This window comes from Cetorhinus maximus, chromosome 15, assembly GCF_964194155.1.
Source record: "Cetorhinus maximus chromosome 15, sCetMax3.hap1.1, whole genome shotgun sequence".
Lineage (NCBI taxonomy): Eukaryota > Metazoa > Chordata > Chondrichthyes > Lamniformes > Cetorhinidae > Cetorhinus > Cetorhinus maximus.
The window spans coordinates 11,673,654-11,693,985 of record NC_135893.1 but is presented as its reverse complement, the minus strand read 5'-3'; the positions used below and the strand labels follow the sequence as shown (position 1 = coordinate 11,693,985).

At 42.5% G+C, this 20,332-nt stretch overlaps 1 protein-coding gene across 4 annotated transcripts in view; it reads right to left on the bottom strand.

The window, feature by feature from the left end:
• The window catches only part of acot7 (acyl-CoA thioesterase 7), a 242,897-nt gene that overhangs the window by 25,034 nt on the left and 197,531 nt on the right, over positions 1 to 20,332 (bottom strand). For all 4 annotated transcript variants that reach the window (XM_078557881.1, XM_078557882.1, XM_078557883.1 and 1 more), the window contains one exon: positions 13,667 to 13,851. In XM_078557881.1, the coding sequence (XP_078414007.1) occupies positions 13,667 to 13,851 (185 nt within the window). The remainder of the gene's footprint in view (positions 1 to 13,666; positions 13,852 to 20,332) is intronic.

Sequence of the window (20,332 nt, the reverse complement as noted above, 5' to 3'; positions counted from 1 at the left end):
GGACTCGGAATTGGCTTCAGCAGAGTCAGGCCATTTGCAGCAGAGAAACTGAAGGCTGAGGAATCAGCAGAGAGGGCACGACATAGGAACACAGGACTTGTCGGACAGTTTTCAGCTGGCCCGGCCAACATTGAGGAACAGTGGGGGATTTCCAAAAGGAGATTAAAAAGAGAGTGGAAGTCACCATTGGGCAGAGGAGAGGACCCAATGAAGAACGATGGATCACTGACCCAATGTGGAAGTTGATTAATGAAAGAAAGCTGATGAAGAGCAAGAGGGACCAGGGAAGGAACATTGAACAAAGACTAGAAGATGATGAGAAGTATAGAAAACTGGATAAAGCAGTGAAGAAGCGCTGTAGGAGAGACAGACAAAGATGAATAGAGTTAAAAGGCAGGGAGGCACAAGAAGCAGCAAACTGGAGCGACTCCAAGACATTTACAGGATCCTACAGGAACTGACTGGTACAGGAAGCAATAACACTGTATCAATCCAGGGCAAGGATGGTCAGATGTTACTGATGGATGAGAAGCAGGAGGTGAGGTGGGTGGAACACTTTCAGAAGATCCTCAACCAGCCCACCCCAGCTGCATGCTCGAGTTCATCCACAGCACCGCACCTCAGCAGTTGAACGTCAGCCTGGGAGAAATTGCCAGATCAGAAGTTCAAAGATCCATCAAGAGCCTGAAGAACAATGAGGCACCTAGGATCAATGAGATATCAGCAGAAGTATTGAAACATGGCAAGAAATCCATCAAAACAGAGCACACGGTCCTGTTCAACAAGATCTGGATTGCAGAAGACATCCCAGTGACTGGAGGTGAGGAAAAATCTTCAAGCTGCCAAAAAGAGGGAACCTTAGCGACTGCAACAACTTGAGGGCATAACACTGTAACACTGCTGTCAATACCTGGCAAGGTCTTCATCATGATTGAAAGTAGAAGTGAACAGTACCCTTTGTGAAGAATAGGCAGGTTTCCAGGGTGGCAGATCATGCTACAAGCAGATCGTTATACTCAGGGACATCATAGAACAGAGTCTGGAGTATCAGAAGCCAATTGTTATCAACTTCATGGATTTCAAGAAGGCATTTGATAGCATCCATTGGCAGTCACTCTGGTACATCACAAGACAGTACCACATCCTGAAGCAGTATATTAACATTTTTAAAGCCTTATACCACAGCTCCAGCTGCTGCGTCAAGACCAGCATGAGTACCATGGACGCTTTCAACATCACCACAGGTATACAGCAAGGCCGCTTACTCTCCCCATTCCTTTTCCTCTTGGTTATTGATTTCATCATGAGGAAGCTGATGATGGGTGCAGACTTTTGCATCACCTGGCAACACCACCAGTTGACGAACCTGGATTTCACATATGATGTTGCCTTGCTGGCCGAAGCCGCTCCAAAACATGACCACCAGTCTTGAGAGTTGCAGCGCCAAGGTTGGCCAATGCATCCACTGTGAGAAGACCAAGACAGTGATGGCTGTATGGCAACAAGGCCCTCTCATCACCATTGGGCAACAGAACATAAGGACATTGACTACTTCCCCCACCTAGGTAGCAAAATCTCCAGGGAGGGTGATGCAAAGATCAACAAGAATCGGCAAAGCAGCATCAGCCTTCCAGTGGCTCTACACAGTCTGGACATTCAACACCATCAACATGGCCTTGAAGTTGCAATTCTCCACATCCATAGTTGTACCAACTGCAATCTGTGCCAGTGGAACATGGAAGAAAACAGGAAAGATGTCACGTAAGTTGGTCTTCTTTTACGATTGTGCATCACATGGATGGACAACTTCACCAACGAAGAAGTGCTACAGAGAACTGGTCAGAAGCACCTGTGGTATATCATGACAGAGAGATGAATGAGGCTGGTCGGACACGTATTTCACCTCCCAGGGTGACAGTAGAATGGACACCAACAAATGGAAAAAGATGACGGGGCCGGCCAAAGAAGACCTGGAGAAGTACACTTAAAGAGGATCTTCAAGAGGGGCACACCACCTGGGCTGGAGCAAACAAAATTGTGATGGACCGGGGCTGGTGGCTGCCCATTGTCCCACATGGGACCGGAGAAACTAAGTCTAAGTAACTCTTACTACTGAAAATGTAGAATTACTGAATATATTTCACAGTGCGCAATTCCTACATCATTGCTATATTTATATGGTGCACGCCAAAAAATGCAACAATGGAACAATGGATGGGAAGTTGACTTGAACACAGTGGTTGAGTACACAGTTTTGTCAATTAGGATGGTTGAATCTGCATCACAGTGGGACAGAAACAAATAAAGCTGAGGCAACAGGGACTATTAATACATGTGCACATTAGCCATCCCAGTTGATTTGGCTATAGAGTATATGACTGAGAAGAACTAGGTTACAATGGAGGTAGATGTTTAGCATTTTTAAACACTAGTCACATTTTTGTTGACTCATGACTATATCCTTCAGCCTCACTATTTTGAAATGAAGATTCATTGCATTATTTCCTTCTCTGACTCATTCTTTGCCATGACCTTAAAATGTCCTCAGTTCCCTTAATTTTTCCTTCTTCTGCAGTGTAAGTTATACAATGTATAATGCAAAGCCAAGCTTGGTGTCATTTAACCAATGCACCTTGATGTTATCTCAACTCCATTTCATTCTTCTATTAAGCCCATCGAGTTTTGGCCTTTTCCCTAGTTTTCTCAAATAAAAAAAACAAATGTCAGTTGTAGTTTATCATCTAGAATTTCCTCAGGGCTGCTGTGGCTCCGCAGCTATAAGGAACTTTGTCCGAATTGCAGGACCACTAGTGGCAGAGCAGGCGCAGATCCGGGGTAATTCCACATCTACGGGTTGGATTTTCAATTGCTGGCTGAGGCAGGAACGACTGTGGGCAGGATCTGAAAATCACATTCCCAGTGAGTGACACTGCATCCCGCTACGTCTGGAATGCAACATGATTCTCAAGGGGAGCTGGGGGGGGGGTGGTGGTGGTAGTGTTGGGGTGGAATGGGGAACTCACTCATTTTTCCAGTTAACTGCCCATTCAGCACCTTGAGCAGCTTGTTAAGAGGTCAGGGAGGGCCTAGAGGAGATTTTCAATGGGTAAGTGCCAAACTCTAACAGTTTGGTGCATGTTAGTGCACAACTATCTGGTTCAATGTGGGCAGAAATAAAAAGTCATGTTGAAAGCTTTCGGGGGTTGGGGGATCTTGCCAGATCGTGCGCAGTACCTTCAATCTGGCCATTTGGCCACTTTTGTGCACCATGAGGCTGCTGGCTCTCTAAGCCAATGGCTCCTCTCCTCTGCAAAACAGGGGGAAGGCCACATCATGGTTGAGGTCTGCCTTTGCCACTCATGCTCTGCAGGCAGCTCCCGTCTCCTGGTAAGGATCAGCGCCACTAACGGCAAGCTTGCCTCTGGCCCAATTAGGGCATTTATGTTTGAAGATTGGTTCGTGTTGAGCAAGGCAGATGCAGCTCATATTCCTGATCTCAAATTGAAAATTAAGCCCTGTCTGTGCCTGACCCCAGAGAGAGAAGAATAAGCAGCCAAGGCTGCTATTCCTGGTGCTCAGTGAGTCCAGTTGGAAAGTGCCCATGTTGCATGTGAATGCAATTCTGTCAGTTTCTCACAATCTCTGGAACAAACATTGCTGCATTTTAGAATTACAGCACTTAGCAGCACTTGGGGAATAGTTCAGTGGTTCTTTTTACCAGCTACTAATCCTGATTTGCAATAAATAATTCATTATTTTTAAATTATTTAAAAATCTTCTATTCTCAGGCTTTCACTGTGAATGTTGTTCAAATGAAATGTAAACTTCTGTTTTAACCTTAGTCCTTCCAAGGTGTCCACAGGACGCTTGTGAAATAATGGCATCCATTTATATCCTGAGCTCTCCATTTTGTTCTGAGAGTATGATTGCTTATAGTTGTGGAGTGTGCAAAGGGAATGTACTTTCTTCCATCTCATTCACACAGAATTACGTGAGTGGTTTATTAAAAGCAGTGGTAAGACTGTTCAGTCTAGATCATTCAGAAAATCTGTGGTATGAGTGAGGTCTTGGATGATCTTCAAGAAAGAATTGATTTATTAAATGTATCAAAAAAACTGAATTAGATAACCAGCAGAAGAATATGGCTAATAGGATCTAAACTGCTGATAAAAGATCGATACAAATTGAGAGAGAAATGTGGTTAGTTGTAGGTAGCTGTTAGCTTGGCTCAATTGGTAACATAAAGTCCTGGATTCAAGCCCACCCCAAATCATAATCTAATCTAAGATGATGTTGCGGTGAGAGAATGCTGCATTGTCAGAAGTGATGTCTTCTAGGTGGCACATTGAGTCAAAGTTCTATTTGCCTGTTCTGGTGGACACAAAAAATCTGTGAAAGTAAAGGAATTCTTCTAGTGCCTTTGTCAACATTTACCCCTCATCCAACACCACCAAAACAGATTAGCTGGTCATTCATCTCATTTGGTGTTTTAGGACCTTGTTTTAAGAGACTAAATTAACTGCCCTGTCTGCCTACATAACACTTCAAGAAGTAATTGATTGATCGTGAAGCACTTTGAGACCTCATGAAGATGAGAAAGCTGCTGTAGAAAGTTTGTTCTTTCGATTTGAAGACAATAGGGAGGCATGCTCTCACCTTGTAAAAGCAGCAAACGTTTTCAAAAAAACTTGGCATGCATGAAATGTTCTTGGCGGATTGAAACAAACATCCAGTTACCTTGTGACAAATGTTTCAGAAAATGGTGGTGTAATTCCTACCACTGATGATCGAGTATACAATATGGCCCAGGCATTCCTTGGGCCCAAGAGGGTGCAAAGGGAGATTTCTGCCTCGGGCCTCAGAATTTGAGGCAGAAGCCCCATGTACTGACTTTCTGCCGCACTGTAATGACAACTGTAAATTTCTGAGAGCTGCTGCACGATACGCTGAGACCCAAAGGACGGCCTAGAAAATACGGCATCACGTACATTCAAATGCACCCAAATAGTTCTCATTTGGAGCAAAATATTCAGTGGCCTTGCCTATTTCTCTCAGCTCTTTATAGGTTCCTGTCGAAGTGACTAGGTAGTGTCCCACCATCACTGCTGATGCATCCCTGCAGATGTGATGCACCCACCCCAGTCTTACAAATGAACCAATCCTGAGTATGGGAGGGTGTTTGTGCCATTAGCTGCAGGCTGACCATGGGGGTTGTGGCAGTCAGCTCAGCCAACCTTGTGGTGAGGGGCCAACACCCTGAAATTCTGGGGTTTATATTCTTTAAATACAAGCTTAAAAGAGCATAGGTTTTCTCTCTAAAAGGAAAGCTCCTTCGAACTCCCTGTTGCAGTTAGGATGAAAGGTTTCCCCAGAGATATTAATCCTTTTGCTTCAGGTTCTGATGGCCTTTTGTACAATACCAGTACTTTACTTCAAAAACAGAACACAAATATCACTTCTGGGAAAAACTGATATAGTAAAGTTTCTGATGTTGATCAAGTACACTTTGTAAACAGGTAGGCATCAAATGTTCAGCTCAGAAGCTAGCAATGGATGTTCTGGTAAATGGCAATGGATGTAAAGAAAATGAAGACATTCCTACTATATAGCAACAAGACAACTTACCCAGGGATGAACAGTAAAAGCACTATTTCTGTTTAGCTTCTACCGTCTCCCTCTCAGTCACTCATTGTGGAGATGGATTTAAAAATAACCTCAAAAATATTCTCAATGTCACCTGAAGACAGCTAAAAAAGTGGCTTGGTAAAGTGCTATTTATATAAGATACAGAGGCAGCAGTGCTACTTATATAAATCAGAAAGACCACAGTGCTATTTATAACCATTGGCCAAGGTTATGTTCCTATTTTAGCACATCAATAAGGATACCATTTCTTTCCTGTCCAACCATCAAATATGTTTTTTTTTATTTAAGCTACAAATACCACTTGTTCCCTGAAGGCCAAGGTTACTGCTGGGAGAATAATGAGCTCAGATTAGGAGGAAAACAGACAGTGCAGACAGTGTTTTAAGATGAAGGGATAAATAAATTGTGACAGTGGGTTTACATCTTGAATAAAATCAGGCTGTATCATTTGTCCCCCACTGCTTTGAAACCATGAGCCATACTGGTGATCTATTAGGTGCAAGTTGCAGGAAGGAACAAGGGGATAAAGTGAGTGATGTAAGAGGCGGATTGTAACAAATGTGAAGCAACAAATAGGCACTTTAGAGGCTTTGTGATTCCAGTACCATATTTCTACACTGTCAAAAAATTGGCACTGTTAACCTCATCATATTTCCTTGTTAACAGACAATCACTTTCTGTTGTCTAGTCTCATACTATCAGCCTATATTTGCCATCTGACAGAAATACATCACCCATTCGGGCTTGAATCTGTATTTGGGAGGCCAGTTGAAATCAGTCTTGAATGCAGCTGTCATTGCTCAGCCTGTTTGTCTTGTAGATATAAACTAATGAGTTGTGTGGGTACAAGTTGAACTGCATGCCAGCCACCTATCTGAAGAATATTATTTAGCTTTCTCATATGGATCCAAATCACTCAATGATTTCTTGATTTCAAATTGTATTAAAAACTATGTTTGGTGCTCTTCAAAAAATATGGTTCAAAATGTTCTGCAAGCAGAGTTTGGTATTTGAGAAATGGTGGCTACACAGTGGTGTTGAGTTGGGAACACAAACATACAGGACCATTGAATGGTGGAATGTGGATCTTATCCACTCCTCTGAGCATCTAAAATCAGTCATGGTCTTTTGAGCATTTGGAAACGTTGGGCAAAGGCCAAGCACAGGACGAAGGGGGCTGGATTCACCTCTGCGATTCCATCCACAATCAGGCCAGATCATGATTGAGAAGGATAGAAAATTCAGGTAGGAAGGCCTGACCAGGATTTTCCTCACTAGGGCCACTGTTGGCTTGCCGACACTCCCCACCCCCCCATGCAAACGTGTTTTGATGACACTTTTGGGGACCTGCCACATTAAGGTCTCTTGCATCTGTTGTGGTGCAGCATTGTCCTTGGAACGAGTGGAAGTCCCTCCTCACTAAAGTTCTGCCCCAAAGAAAAGTATACCATCCAGAGCCTCTATCAAACTGTTTCCCCATGCCCCTAATAGCTGGCTATGAGCAGCACTGGCATGGCCCAGGAACTAACTGTTTACCAGACACAGTATAGAAAGGCTTGAACATGGGATTCCCCTGGTCTGTTTAGCTCAGCATTACATTGAGTAGGTCATATACCCACCAAAGATAATTCTGAGATGGTCTGTCCTGTGCAAAGCCTCACTAATAGCAGCACTGTAGTAGATATAGGACAATGTATCTTCAATTTTCCAACTCACGCATGCTTGGAGCAAGGTTCCGTGATGGGAATGGGGACACATGGGTATTAGCCCTACTAAGTAAAATGATGGAGCAGCTGTTGTTTTATTTATTTACTCAAAAGCAGTCACAGCAGTTACACAACTACAGAATGCTGCATGTGCTCACCATCTGTAAATACCGGATTTATGAATCTTCCAAAAGTCTATCTCACCTCACTCATACTGAAGAAAACAGCCTAAGACCTGTCTAAAAGAGATAATATTAACTCCTAACTCATCAGGAATTGTAAAGAAATGATTTAATAATTTGTACTATATAGCAGGGAAAGTCTTGTGGCTCTGTAGATAAATGCCCCTGCCTCTGAGCCAGAAGCTCCAGGTCCAAGTCCCACTTCAGGGGCTGAACTTTACAGAAGGTGCGGGGGGGGGGTTAGGTAGAGGTGTATTTCTCACACATCCCCCATTACAAAAGTCAGTTTCAAACCGTCTGACTTAAAAAAGGTTGTCCCGCAGCGATAAAACACTGCCAAGCAGATAGCAGAGAGTGGGGCTTCTGCCCCACAGTGGGAGGAAGTCCCACCTGTGACATCTGTTGGCCGGCAGCTCTAGCAATCTGAGCAGCGCCAGAACTCAGCAGCGAGTGCTGCTGGGAATGCAAACAGGCCCTGGGAAGATCAGCAACGGATTCCAGAACAAGGTTAAGTTCCGGGTTTTTAGGGCGGGAAGGAATGTGGCACCTTAGGGAGGAAGGGGAGCGAGGGGGATGAGTTTTGGAGGCCAGGCGGGGAGAAACAAAGTTGCGGGCTATCACCTTGGGGTGGGGGTCCCCCCCGAGGCGCACCGGGCAACTCCCCGAATGATGTACCCCGCTTCCTTAACCAGTTGGGTTAAAAAAATGGCCAGGCCACTCCTGCCTGCCTGCTCATGCCAACTGTATTATGGCATGGGCGCAGCATTCGGGCCAATTGGCTTGTTAACAATCTCAACTGCCTGTTAATTATTTTTTTAAAAATGGTGGGTGGACTGTCCATTTTGGCGCCTGCCTGCCTGCCTACCATTTTTGAGGGGGGAGGGGGGGGGGGGGGCGTAAAATCAAGCCCCATTACTTGTTGGCCACGGAAGAAGCATTCATAATGTGGCCAAACAGCTGATAATGAGGGGCAGGTTTATAATGAAACACACCATGCCATGGCACAGAGCCCCCAAATGACAGGGGGTCCTCAAAACGATGGGTGAGTGCTGAACTGTTGGAAGTGCCGTCTTTTGGCTGAGACGTTAAACTGTCTGCTCGCTGTATACAAAAATTCTCCTGGGCAGTTAGGAAACTCTTAAATCCGCTTGATCGAAGGCAAAATTCAGTCTTTGATCTTTAGGAAACTGGTAAAAGTCCCCTGGGTCTCGTGTTTCCACTAATCTCCTTATTTTAATGCAAGGTTTAAATGAAACCATTCACTTAATTTGTTTAAAATAAATGCGAAATTAAAAATAAGCACTAAGGAAGGACTGCAGATGCTGAAAATCTGGAAAGCAAAACAGAAACAACATGTTTGTCCACAAATGCTGCCTGATCTGCTGAGTATTTCCAGCTTTTTCCTGTTCTTTCTTTGAATAAACTAACCTGGTATAGTTAGCAATGTTCAGCAGCTATCATTCATATTAACAGCAATCTATTATTGTAATTAATCCTTCTCAATTAATCCCACAATCAGTTCTGTTTTGCTGGACTGCCCGCTTGAATTTAGATCTGGGGCAGAATTTTTCCTCATCGGGCGGGCGCATGCCCGGCCCGAACGGGAGTAAAACACTGCGCGATGACATCGGGCGAGCGTCCCAACGTCATCGCACACTCTCATGATACTTTGCTTGGCGGGCATGCTCGAGAGGCGGCAGTGCACCCGCCAACAAGGGGCCAATTAAAGCCCTTAATCAATTTATTAAATTGAATTTTTCGCTGCCCATCGAACATTACGGTTGGGAGGTGAATAGGCCAGGCAGCCTTTGCATTTTTAACAAAACCACATCCATGGGCGGGATGAGGTTTTGGACAGGAAATAAAAAACCAATAGAAATTTTTGAAACTAATTTTTAACATGTCCCTGCTCATGTGACAGATCCACATGAGGGGACACGTTTTCCTTATTTTTGAAATCCTTATTTTTAATGTTTAAAATTTTCAGCTCCCTGAGGCAGCTCTGTGCCTTCAGGGAACTTTCACTGAGCGCACCCACATGTATGTGCTGACTTGCATTCTTGCCCTCCTCCCCCACACCCCCCACCGAGGCAGTGCTAAGCGTTTCAGCGCACGGTTCACAATGGCTGGCCGTTAATTGACCAGCCAGCATGAAATTACAGTCGGGGCCTGATCACGGGTGGCGGACCGTTGTGTGGCTGCTCCCAGGCCCACCCGACAAGGGGAAAATCCTCAACACCTGATGATCAACATCTCCTCAAACTGAACCTGGGGATGATGGAAGCCAATGGTTTTTGGCACCCCACCTAAAACTCCTGTCCTTTGCAACGATTCACCCCCAACTCATTTCACTGCAACAACCACTTGTTCCTGTCTAAACCCCACAATCTACCCATTTCCAAGGCTATTCACTCCCACCTGCACAACACCATCAATCCCCATTATTATCTCATTCCTGGTGAATCCATAAAGGTTACTCTTAGGTGCAAAATTTGATCGCCAGTTAGCTGAACTAAGGTTTGTCTGCGCATCCCTGCAATCCTCAGGAACCCAATCCATTGAATTGAAGTTTCTCAGCCTAGTTTCAATTCCTAGTCTGGCCCCTTCCCATCCTACCATTGCAATACTGACACCCTTATGTTCCCTTCTGCAACACTGACCCTATCCCCATCCCCCCAAAACAATGCTCTTATTGTCTGTACCTCCCCCCCACCCCCAGCATCGGTGACAGAGGTTTCAGTGTCTCAGCCTCACTTTTTGGGATTTACTCCCTAAATCTCTTCGCATCCTCATTTTTTTCTCTATATTTAAAACTTTCTCAAAATTCAAGTTTTCAGCTCTCCTTGGAGTTCTCCGACCTATCTGGCTTCCCCTTTCTTTATTCCTTGATATCTATCCCTTCTCCCTCCTTCCCCATCATCTTCCCCACCTTTAATGTGCTGTGGGATGTTTTTGACGTTAAAGATTTATTATTCTTGAGAGTTTTAGTTATTACTGTTAAAGTTCTTCCACTGACTTGAAACACTTCCACAATTTGCCAAGGACCAATTCGATATTCCCAAGAGAAAAGTAACAGCCTGATTAAAAATTGAACAGTACACGGACAGCACACGTTACAAATGAACAAAATTAGATCTGAAAATGTTGTTCTTGAATATTTTCTTGAGCTAAGTCAAATGAGGAAATATATTCATTTTAAGCAGTATTCATTCAAAGAAGTCGGGGAATATAGAGCCATTCACGCTTTCCATCAGTGTTATATCTTATTACATCTGATTGCAATAAAATCGGATTTCTTTTCGCTATTGTTCTGTGGTATCGAGCATATGACAAGCTATTCATTTCAAGGCAAAACAAGATCACAAATGAAACCAGTCTATTAAAAATAAACAAAAAAGCTTGTGTCTATGCAACAGAACCTGGAACAAAGTTTGAAGCAACAATGACTCTCTGTGTGCAGAAGTAGTCACGTGACTGTGAAAAAGCTGGTGAAATATCCAATCCAATGCCCCATAGTTTTGGGTTGGGGGGGGGGGGGGGGGGGGGGGGTTGGTGGGGCACAAAAATGAAACTGAGCACAGAGCCCCACTAACTGGAAATCCACCACTATTGACAATCAACCTGCTAATCCTTCCAACAAACCGCTGGCAGGCATTGAGAGCAGGAGAAATTCCTGGTCAACCATGTTTGATGCAGAGTGACACCCCTCAAGCTATAAACACTTGGTTCTCTCTAACAGAGGGAGATGCCGACAGTCCCTTGCAGACTATGGCTTATTATGGCCAGACGGACAGCATAGCAGAATAATTCCTGTGTTCAAAAACAATCGTTTGCTTGTCCCAATGTAAAATCCTACCTGTAACTCTGATATAAATTACTCTGCTATAAATTACTTACCTCTTTAGGGCCGGGTTGGCACTAAGATGGCACATCCGATAACGTGGGTTTGGAACCAAGTCTGTAGCAAGCTTAGATAACTAGCAACCAAGACAAGCTAGTCGCCAGTATGCCAAGGTGCTTTTGACAGTTGACCAGTCATCCTAGCTCATTGGCAAAATGGAGGTGCTGACCTATCAATTGAAGCTGGGACTTCTAATGCTTGACTCCAGATTACCATGCAACCCAGCACTTTAACAGGTAAGGTCCTAACTAGGCAAGCTAGGATTACATAGAATTTACAGCAAAGAAACAGCGCAGGCCATTCAGCTCAACTGGTCTCTGCTGATGCTTTTGCGCCACACAACCCTCTGCCCACTCTACTTCATTTAACCCTCTCTGCATGTCCTTCTATTCGTTTTTCCTCGTCTCTCTTTTGAAAGTCATCTATGGCATTCACTTCAGGTTGGGGATCTTGCCCAGTACTCTCTAGCGGTTTTTAGCTGTAAAGCTTTGTACACCTGAAGCCAGTTGATCTGCCTAAATTATTCTAGATCAATGGGGTGCATCCCTACATGGAGACAGTATGCATTCCATATCAGACAATTAGAAATCAACCTGTGGGGGTCTTATCAGTAGTTTGGTTTGGAGACATGGTTTCGTGCATGTCAGATATCCAATTGGCCCAAAAAAAGACATACTCAACTAACGCACTCTTACATTTCATTCATTTCCCATTATCTATGATTCTAAAGTAAAGGCAAAAATCACTGGATATGCAGCACAGGTCAATAATTGAAAGTGAAAGATTCATTAAAGTTGCAGGTGCGATTCTTTGTTCAATCTCTAGAGGCTGATTGAAATCTTATCTGAAATGCTGGCCTACCTTTCCCTTTCAGATGCTGAGTGACTTGCTGTGTATTTCCAATACTCATGTAATTGGAAACTGTATTTCCAGCATTTAAGACTTTTCTTTTTGCCTCTACCTCTATTCTGTAAGTACTATCGCAGAGAAGTTTGTTTGTGTAGCAGTGCTCGCAGGTTTATGTCGGTTCCTTGGGAAGAGATCTGCCTCGTGCGACAACTAGCACAGCCCACGCTGCCCACTTTGTTTTCTCCAGCTTTGCCCATGGCACCTCCTGCCTTGACAAATTGAGTTAAATCTGCAGTGTGATGCTGGCCAATTTCTCCCCCACCTTATCACAAATTATTTGCTGTTCTATCTGCAATGCATCCTCACCTATTATATAAATCAACTGCATTGTGCTTGCTTATGATATTCACTCTCCCCAGTGAAGCTGAGAACTTAAAATATTCCTTTTACAGGATAATGTGGTGATTTCTATTGTTCATTTCTAGGACATAAGCAACACAAAATCACTACTCCCTATCCTCCCCCAACACGCCATGATGAATAGCACATATTACAGTGTGCTGTGTCAGGAAAGGCTTTTCCTAATAATTTTAGTGCAAAGTAGTTTATACAATTAAAAAAAGACAGAGAATCAATAAAAGGCTTTGATCTCCAAATAAAAAAAAATCAGATTTGGGTTTTTGTGCCTTTGCAGCACTTTTCCCTCTACTGTTTAGATTACCTTGGACTTCAAATGCAGCCATGCATCAGCCAGTCTGACAATGACACGACAAAAGAAAGATAAGAAGGTTTGATCTATGCAGATATTGCCTTCCCTCAAGATGCTGAGTATTTCTGAATTACTGTTCCAGCAGCTCTTCAGTGCCTTACCTGAGAGATTATGCTCTTCTGAGTGGTTACTCTTCATCTGCAAGCCCAGATAGAGACCATGGGAAGGAATAGTCTTCACTTAAAGAGGGTATTTCTGCTTTCTAAACAGGTTCATAATTTCACTTCAACTGGTGCATAAAGCAAATCTTCCTCTTAGTGTCAACTTTCCAGCAGCTGTCACTGGGCAGTCACCAGGAGAGGACATCCTGGCTGTTTTTTCTCCTTCTCTAGCCCACATGCCAGGACCAATTGTAGCACTTTTCCTGCTACTTTGGCTGAGGTCAGATAACAGCAATGGCCAGTTACTGAACCCCAGTCATCCTCGGCCAAACAGAGTAAAACCTGACTTCCTTTAGGGAAATGTTCAAATGTACTTTAGCACTAACATTTATCAGCTGTGCTTATAACATGACATTAACCCTCAGCTTGCTGTGGATTGATTTTTAGCATGTAGAAAAATAATTCCTGCATACAGGTTAAAACTGGTAACACAAATGCATACATACTCTCACCTTCAACATAGGGATAGGAAGTGCCTTTCCTTCCTTGTCCAAGGAAACATAAGTGAAGAACGCAGTCGCGGCAGGAGCCTTTCCTTTCGGACTTTCCATGACATGGTCAATATCCACAAAAACTTCAATCTCCATGGATTTATTACTGGTAAACGTCATTCGACCAGACACGGTAATTACAGACCCTGTAATGGGAAGATATCGCTGGTTAGAAAGAAGACATTACCTTCTGTAAGCAGAGAAATGACTATGAAAGGAGCACTTGCATTCATAGTGCATTTCACATCCTCATGATATCCCAACGCAATTGACAGCCAATCAATTCTTACTGAAGTGCAGTCCCTATATTCGTGGTAATTTTTTGTACAGTGCAGGTTGATGGATGAATGTTGGTCAAGACACTGGGAGAACTCCCTGCTCTTCTTCAAAAGTCTCTCACATCTACTTGACCAGGTGAAGGGGGCCTCAGTTTAACAGCTTGTCCAAACAATGGCACCTCTTGACAACTAGCAACCTCTGTAGCCCACTGAAGTATCAACCTAGATTTATGTACTTAAGCCCTGGAGTGGGGCTTGAATACAACCTTCTTATTCAGAGGTGACACTTGTGCTTTGCCTCCTTGCACAGAAATCCAATATATTTCCCTTGATATGGTTATTGGCTACAAGGAATACTGCTCTTCATGCAACATACTCAATTGGTATAAGAACCTTGATTGTTGACCTCTTTCCCTACTTCAAGGGAAGTCGCCTCTCTCATGTCCTTACACAGTCAATCGTTTACAATTAAATAAAATTAAATACTAAATCCAGGGTAGATGCGTGTCATACCTGAGGTGATTCAATTCTGTTAATCAAAAATGTAAGGCTATTATCTGCTGCCTTCAGACAGATTTTTAAATCACACAGCTTAATAGTAGATTATCAATATCTTACATGAAAAACTAGAATTGTTAACATCCGTATTAGTCAAGATTAGAACAGGAAGTGTGAATCATTATGCATCACTGCATACAATAATGAAGTGCAAGTGCTGTTCTAGGTACCAACAGATAAAGGATATTCAGGGGATCATTATGGTTTAAACATATATTTTCTCAAATGCATTGTCCAGTCTGCTGTTGAGACAGAGTTCAGAAGGGTTCCATTTCCCTGGTCTGTGTTTGCTGATCTGTTGAGTGATTCTAAGATAAACAGAATAGGTGGCTCTCTACAGTTGGGGTTGGGGTGGTGGTGGTGGTGGGTGGTGGAAATCAGCCAGGGCTTGCTGTTTTTTCATCATTGATTAGTCACTTCTGATGTGAATATAAGGTGAGTAAAGCATTAGGTCTGGCTGTTAGAACCAATTATATACTTCTCTTCAAGATACTTGTCCAATTTTGCCTTGAAGATATTTAAGCTTCTTGCCTCTGCAGCTCCCTCAATAGGTAGATTCAATAATCAGCTAGCCTTCCAGTGAAGCAATGCATCCCATCTAAATCTACTTATTTTCAACTTAAACTCTTATTCACAAACTACTCAAATAATTCAACAACATTAGAGTTGCATGCACCCACACGATGTTGGAGAATCACAGAATCAGTCGCTGAACTAATGAGCCATACAATAGTTGCCAGGTTTTCTGGCATTGTGCAAACACCCAGGAACAGCATTTTCAGAATTTGACAATGTCTTGAGACAACAATCAATAAAACTCTTAATGATGCAAACCAATCAATGAAGCAGTAACCACATGGGAACAGGCTGAAAGAATAATTTCATACAAAACTGTATAAAACTAATTTTAATTCAGAATTCATGCTTATGCAACCTCTAAAGGAACAGTGATGGGAGTAGAGCTGAGAAGTAGTGTAAAAGTTGCTGCATTGGTATACCATTAAAGCGTAGTTTCCAAGCTTTTTATGTCCAGTGGCCAAAACATCTATTACACCACTGCATAAGTCACAGGTCATAGGTCACCAAGTTCTGCACTATCCATCATATTTTGCTGCAAAGGCATTACCTACTTTCCGGATTAAGCCTGCATTGTCTGACACACCTACTTTGCAGTTTTGGACTGAAATTGCAAAGGCTCTACTGCCAGCATAGAATCTTATGAAAGGTGAAAGAAAAATCTGAATTAATATAACACCTTTCATGACCTCTGTATATCCCAAGGCACTTTGCAGCCAATAAAGCACTTTTGACCTGTAGTCCACTGTTATAATGTAGGAAAGACGACAGTCGATTTGCCAAGATCTCTCAAACATCAGTGAGATAATGACCGGTTAATCTGTTTTAGCGGTGTTGTTTGAATGATCTATATTCGCCACTAAGGAAATTTCCTAGCTTTTCTTTGCAATAGTGCCATGTTGTCTTTTAGGCCTATTTTAGAGGGCAGAAAGGGCCTTGGTGTAAAGTCTCATCTGGAAGATGGCACCTCTGACAATGCCGCATTCCATCAGTATTGAACTGAGATTTTAGCCTGGATTTTGTTCTGAAGTGGAGTGGGACTTGAACCTTCTGACTAAGAAGTGAGAGTGCTACCAACTGAGCCATGGTGAGCATAGCTCAGAGACAGAACTACAACGCCACTGCCCTGATTCTGTGACTGGTAGTGGAGCCTTTCATTTCTGACCCTCTCATGTTTCCGCAGCAGTATATCAATAAAGATTGGTACTGAAATGAAGTTAACACCAATAAAACAAGGTGTAGAGGAAATGCAGCTTTTTATCCACAGTGATAGATTTCCTAATTAGCACTTATCAGTCAGCAAGACAACGGAAGTGAACAAAATGTGATGCCATAGGAAACACCAGCAACACCATTTTAAATTGGTTGGGGTATGGAAGACTCAAGAGTTAGGACTTGCAATTTTTCATATAATTTTCTTGACAGAGCTGTGGGTTCTTCTGGGTACAGTTAAATTGATGATGGGGGCCTTCCATAATTTTGCTCACGAATATTGACATTGAAAATTAAATGGAAAAATTGAAGAGATGTATAATGGGCAACTGAGCTGATATTGCCCATTTCACGCTATCATCCAAAACCAAAATGATTTCCCATGGGCAAGTGTGGAGCTGTGCATTAGCAGGAGTCAATGTGCTGGATTTTGCAGTCAGCAGTAAAGCAACAGTGTTCGCTGCTGACCTCAAAGGAAACTGACCACAAAGTTCTAGCGAGCTCTGTGGCATGGATTTCCCCTTTCCTGAAGGCAGTTTAAATCTGGTGCCAAGTCAAGGGATCTCCAGGCATGCAGAACCATTGATGTCAGCAAGCAGGGTAAGCATCCAATTACATCAAAGTAATCTCACAGACAGCAAACCAATAAGCTATAAACACCGATTATTTTTCACTTTTACTTTAATTTTTCGGATAGCAAAATAAGTGTGTGGATTGGAATAAGATTGAAGCTAAAATGTCATAAATAAACTTCAAAAAAATTCAAATTCATATGACTTTTTATCATAATAGACAAATCTGACATTGCACAGACATAAAGTTAGCTTTTCAATGCCAGTGAGGAGGTTTAGCAGTAATTATGAACTTATTGTGCTGTTAAAAACCAGGTTACAGTTTTTTCAACAAGGTATAACGTTTCCAAAGGTTTTTACAGTAAAAAAAAGCATAAAATTGATGTTTTTTTAAATTTACTGATTGCTTAGGGATTTTGCTCTGCAGGAATCTCAACAGTGTACCCTCTGGAGGACCAAAGAATAACTGACAACAATTTGACATCATCTTCCAATCCCACGACCTCTACCACTGTCCGAGAAGGACAAAGGCAGCAGTCATATGAGAACACCCCCACCTGCAAGTTCCCCTCCAAGTTCCACAACATCCTCACTTGGAACTATATTGCCATTCATTCACTGTTGCTGGGTCAAAATCATGGAACTCCCTTCCTAACAGCACAGTGGGCGTTTCTACATCACATGAACTGCAGTGGTTCAAGAAGGCAGCTCACCACCACTTTCTCAAGTGTAATTATAGATGGGCAATAAATGATGACATTTATTATCTAGCCAGCAACACCCACATCCCGTGAAAGAATTAAAAAAAACTTCTGGTTTTTCATGTGATGCTGCGCATGTGCGGACTCCCGACATTGCAGTTAATGTCAGTGGGGAAATAACAATTTAGTTGTCATTATCATCACAAAGTCCAGGCTAACATTTTTAGAAGAGGAGGGCAGGAATAATGTAGATAAATCTGGGAGGAGGCAGTGTGAACCAATTCCTCAATCAGGCGCTGAGGGTGTAGGATGGTACACACAGGGAGCACACCTCAGGAAGTGCAGGGACATTCCTCCACATCCCAATTTTCCTGTTAATTTAAAGTAAAATCGGGGATTTCAAATCTGCACATTTCCAAACAATTCTCCCGATAGGCTCTGACCAGTGCCACAAGCACCCGATGGGGGAAATCAGCCCTTGTGTTACAAGTGTTGAACTTTACAATTACATTTTGCTTCGGCAAGCAGTCTGTATTTAAAAAATGCTGAAAGTAAATCCCTGGCCACAACTACTGCTCAGGAAACGACATAACATGTAGTACGTGACAGATTAGAGGAAATAATATGGCTAATTGAGAATAATTTTGTACTCCCTGCAAATCTAGCACTTGGATCTTATCACCTATAATTTTCCATGACAGAAGTTCTTAGTTTTTCCATGAATCACTTGAATAAAGATTTTTTTGTTACACTGAGAGCAATGGAGTCATAATAAATAGCTTCTGTATTGAGTGTGTCAGTGAGAGTGTGGATGCGTGTTTGTGCGTTTGTGTCTATTTATTCTTGTATTTTTAGTTCTGATTTGTTTCTCCCCAATAAGAGTGTGAATGTACATTCAGAATCATTGTGCCTAGTTGCTGAAAGAGTTGATTTAACCTAAAATACGTGGAAGGTCTTAGCTAATGAGAGCAGAGATATGTGAAGTGAGTTAACAAGCAGGAAATGGTACAGAGTCCTGGAACAAAGATAGAGAGTTTGACGTGCAATCATTTCAGCAGAAGACGTTGTGGCACCATGAAAAAGGGAGGGACGCAGAAATTACTTTGAATTTGAGACAAAGTGAAAAAGGGATGAGGGGGCTTCAGTTATGTGAAAAGAATAAAGAAACTGGGTTTGTTCTCCTTAGAGCCCAGAAGCTTAGGGGGAGATTGAAATGAGGAGTTCAAGGTTCTGAAGGGTTTTGATTGAATAACCAAGGAAAAGCATTTTCCACTGGCAGGAGGGTCAGTGGCCAGAGGACAAAGATCTATGGTAATTGGCAAACGGAATACAGGGGAGACAAAGAGTTTTTTTTCTACATAGTGAATTGTTATGATCTGGAATGCACTGGCTAAACGGATGGTGGAAGGAGAGTCAACAGCAACTTTCAAAAGGGAATTGGGTATATACATGAAAAAAATTCTATTGTTATGAGGAGAAAGCAGGGTGTGGGACAAATTGGATAGCTCTTTCAAAGAGCCAGCAAAGGCATGATGGACTGAATGGCATCTTTCTGTGCTATATGACTCTATGAAAAGAGGGAAATAATTTCAGAGAGCTGGTGAAAACGACTTCTGGGTGCAGCCTGTTAAAAAGTAGGCAAGGAAGAGGCTGCACATATGGATGAACTTGGTATGGCGAGGTTTCTGTTGTGCAGCCTCACTTGATGGGAACATCAGAAAATCAGGTGCTCCCAATTTACATGTAATTAAAATGGATCACAGGAAATTCTGGAGTGGATTACATCAGCACCAGGAGCAGACTTCTGCAAAATTTACCCTCTGAGCTAATGTTATCCTTGAAGATGGTGTTAAATTTGGCAGGAGCAGCATTGAGAACCAGCAATCACAAAGTCACTGCATTCAACAGTGTGGTACAAGTCTGGAACAAAGCATCACAGCACTTCAGAGCAATTTTCCCCAATAGTTTTGATTTTAGTAAACGTTGATTACAATCTTAAACGCAGGGTATACATCCTAATTTGCAGAGAAATCAATGGTGAGCAATTAAAAGTCATTAAGAGTAGTTATGTTACTTGTAGGAGTTTGACTGATGTGGAGCCAGCAGGCTTAAGTTATACTGCCAGCTCCACTTTGCTCTCTAGACTGCGAAAGTGGAAAGCTGTGCATGAATGGTTAATATTGGCCAAGCCTGACAGGAAAGTTGACTCCTTGCCAAACTTAAACATTTTTGAAATTAAGTTTCAAAAGTTGTTGGGCAGTCAAATGCACTGGGTATCCGCAGACTTATTAAACTTCATTTTTCACCAATTACAGTTACATTTCAGTTCATGTGAAGCTGAAGTGACGCTTACCTCCTTGGGGTAAGTCCCACCCCACCTGCTAAAACACCTCCAGTTCAATGATTTCACACCCAAGTTATACCATACATTTCTATTTCAGTGCAAAACAAAAGCTCTTTGCAAAATGTACAATGGCACTACCCTATATGAATCGCAAGGCTGTGATGTTTCATCAAATTCCAGGGGCAGACAGAAAACACCTGTGAACATTAAAACAGATAAGGATAGAAGCATGGAGTGAGGTTAATGAAACATCACAAAGGTTATTAGATACAGGCTGACACCAGAGGGTGTCATGAAATATAATTTGGTCCCAGTTTTCAAAAAGAAGCAATTGCATTTACATGGTCCCATAACATGGCCTCAGGATGTTGCAAAGTGTATCATAG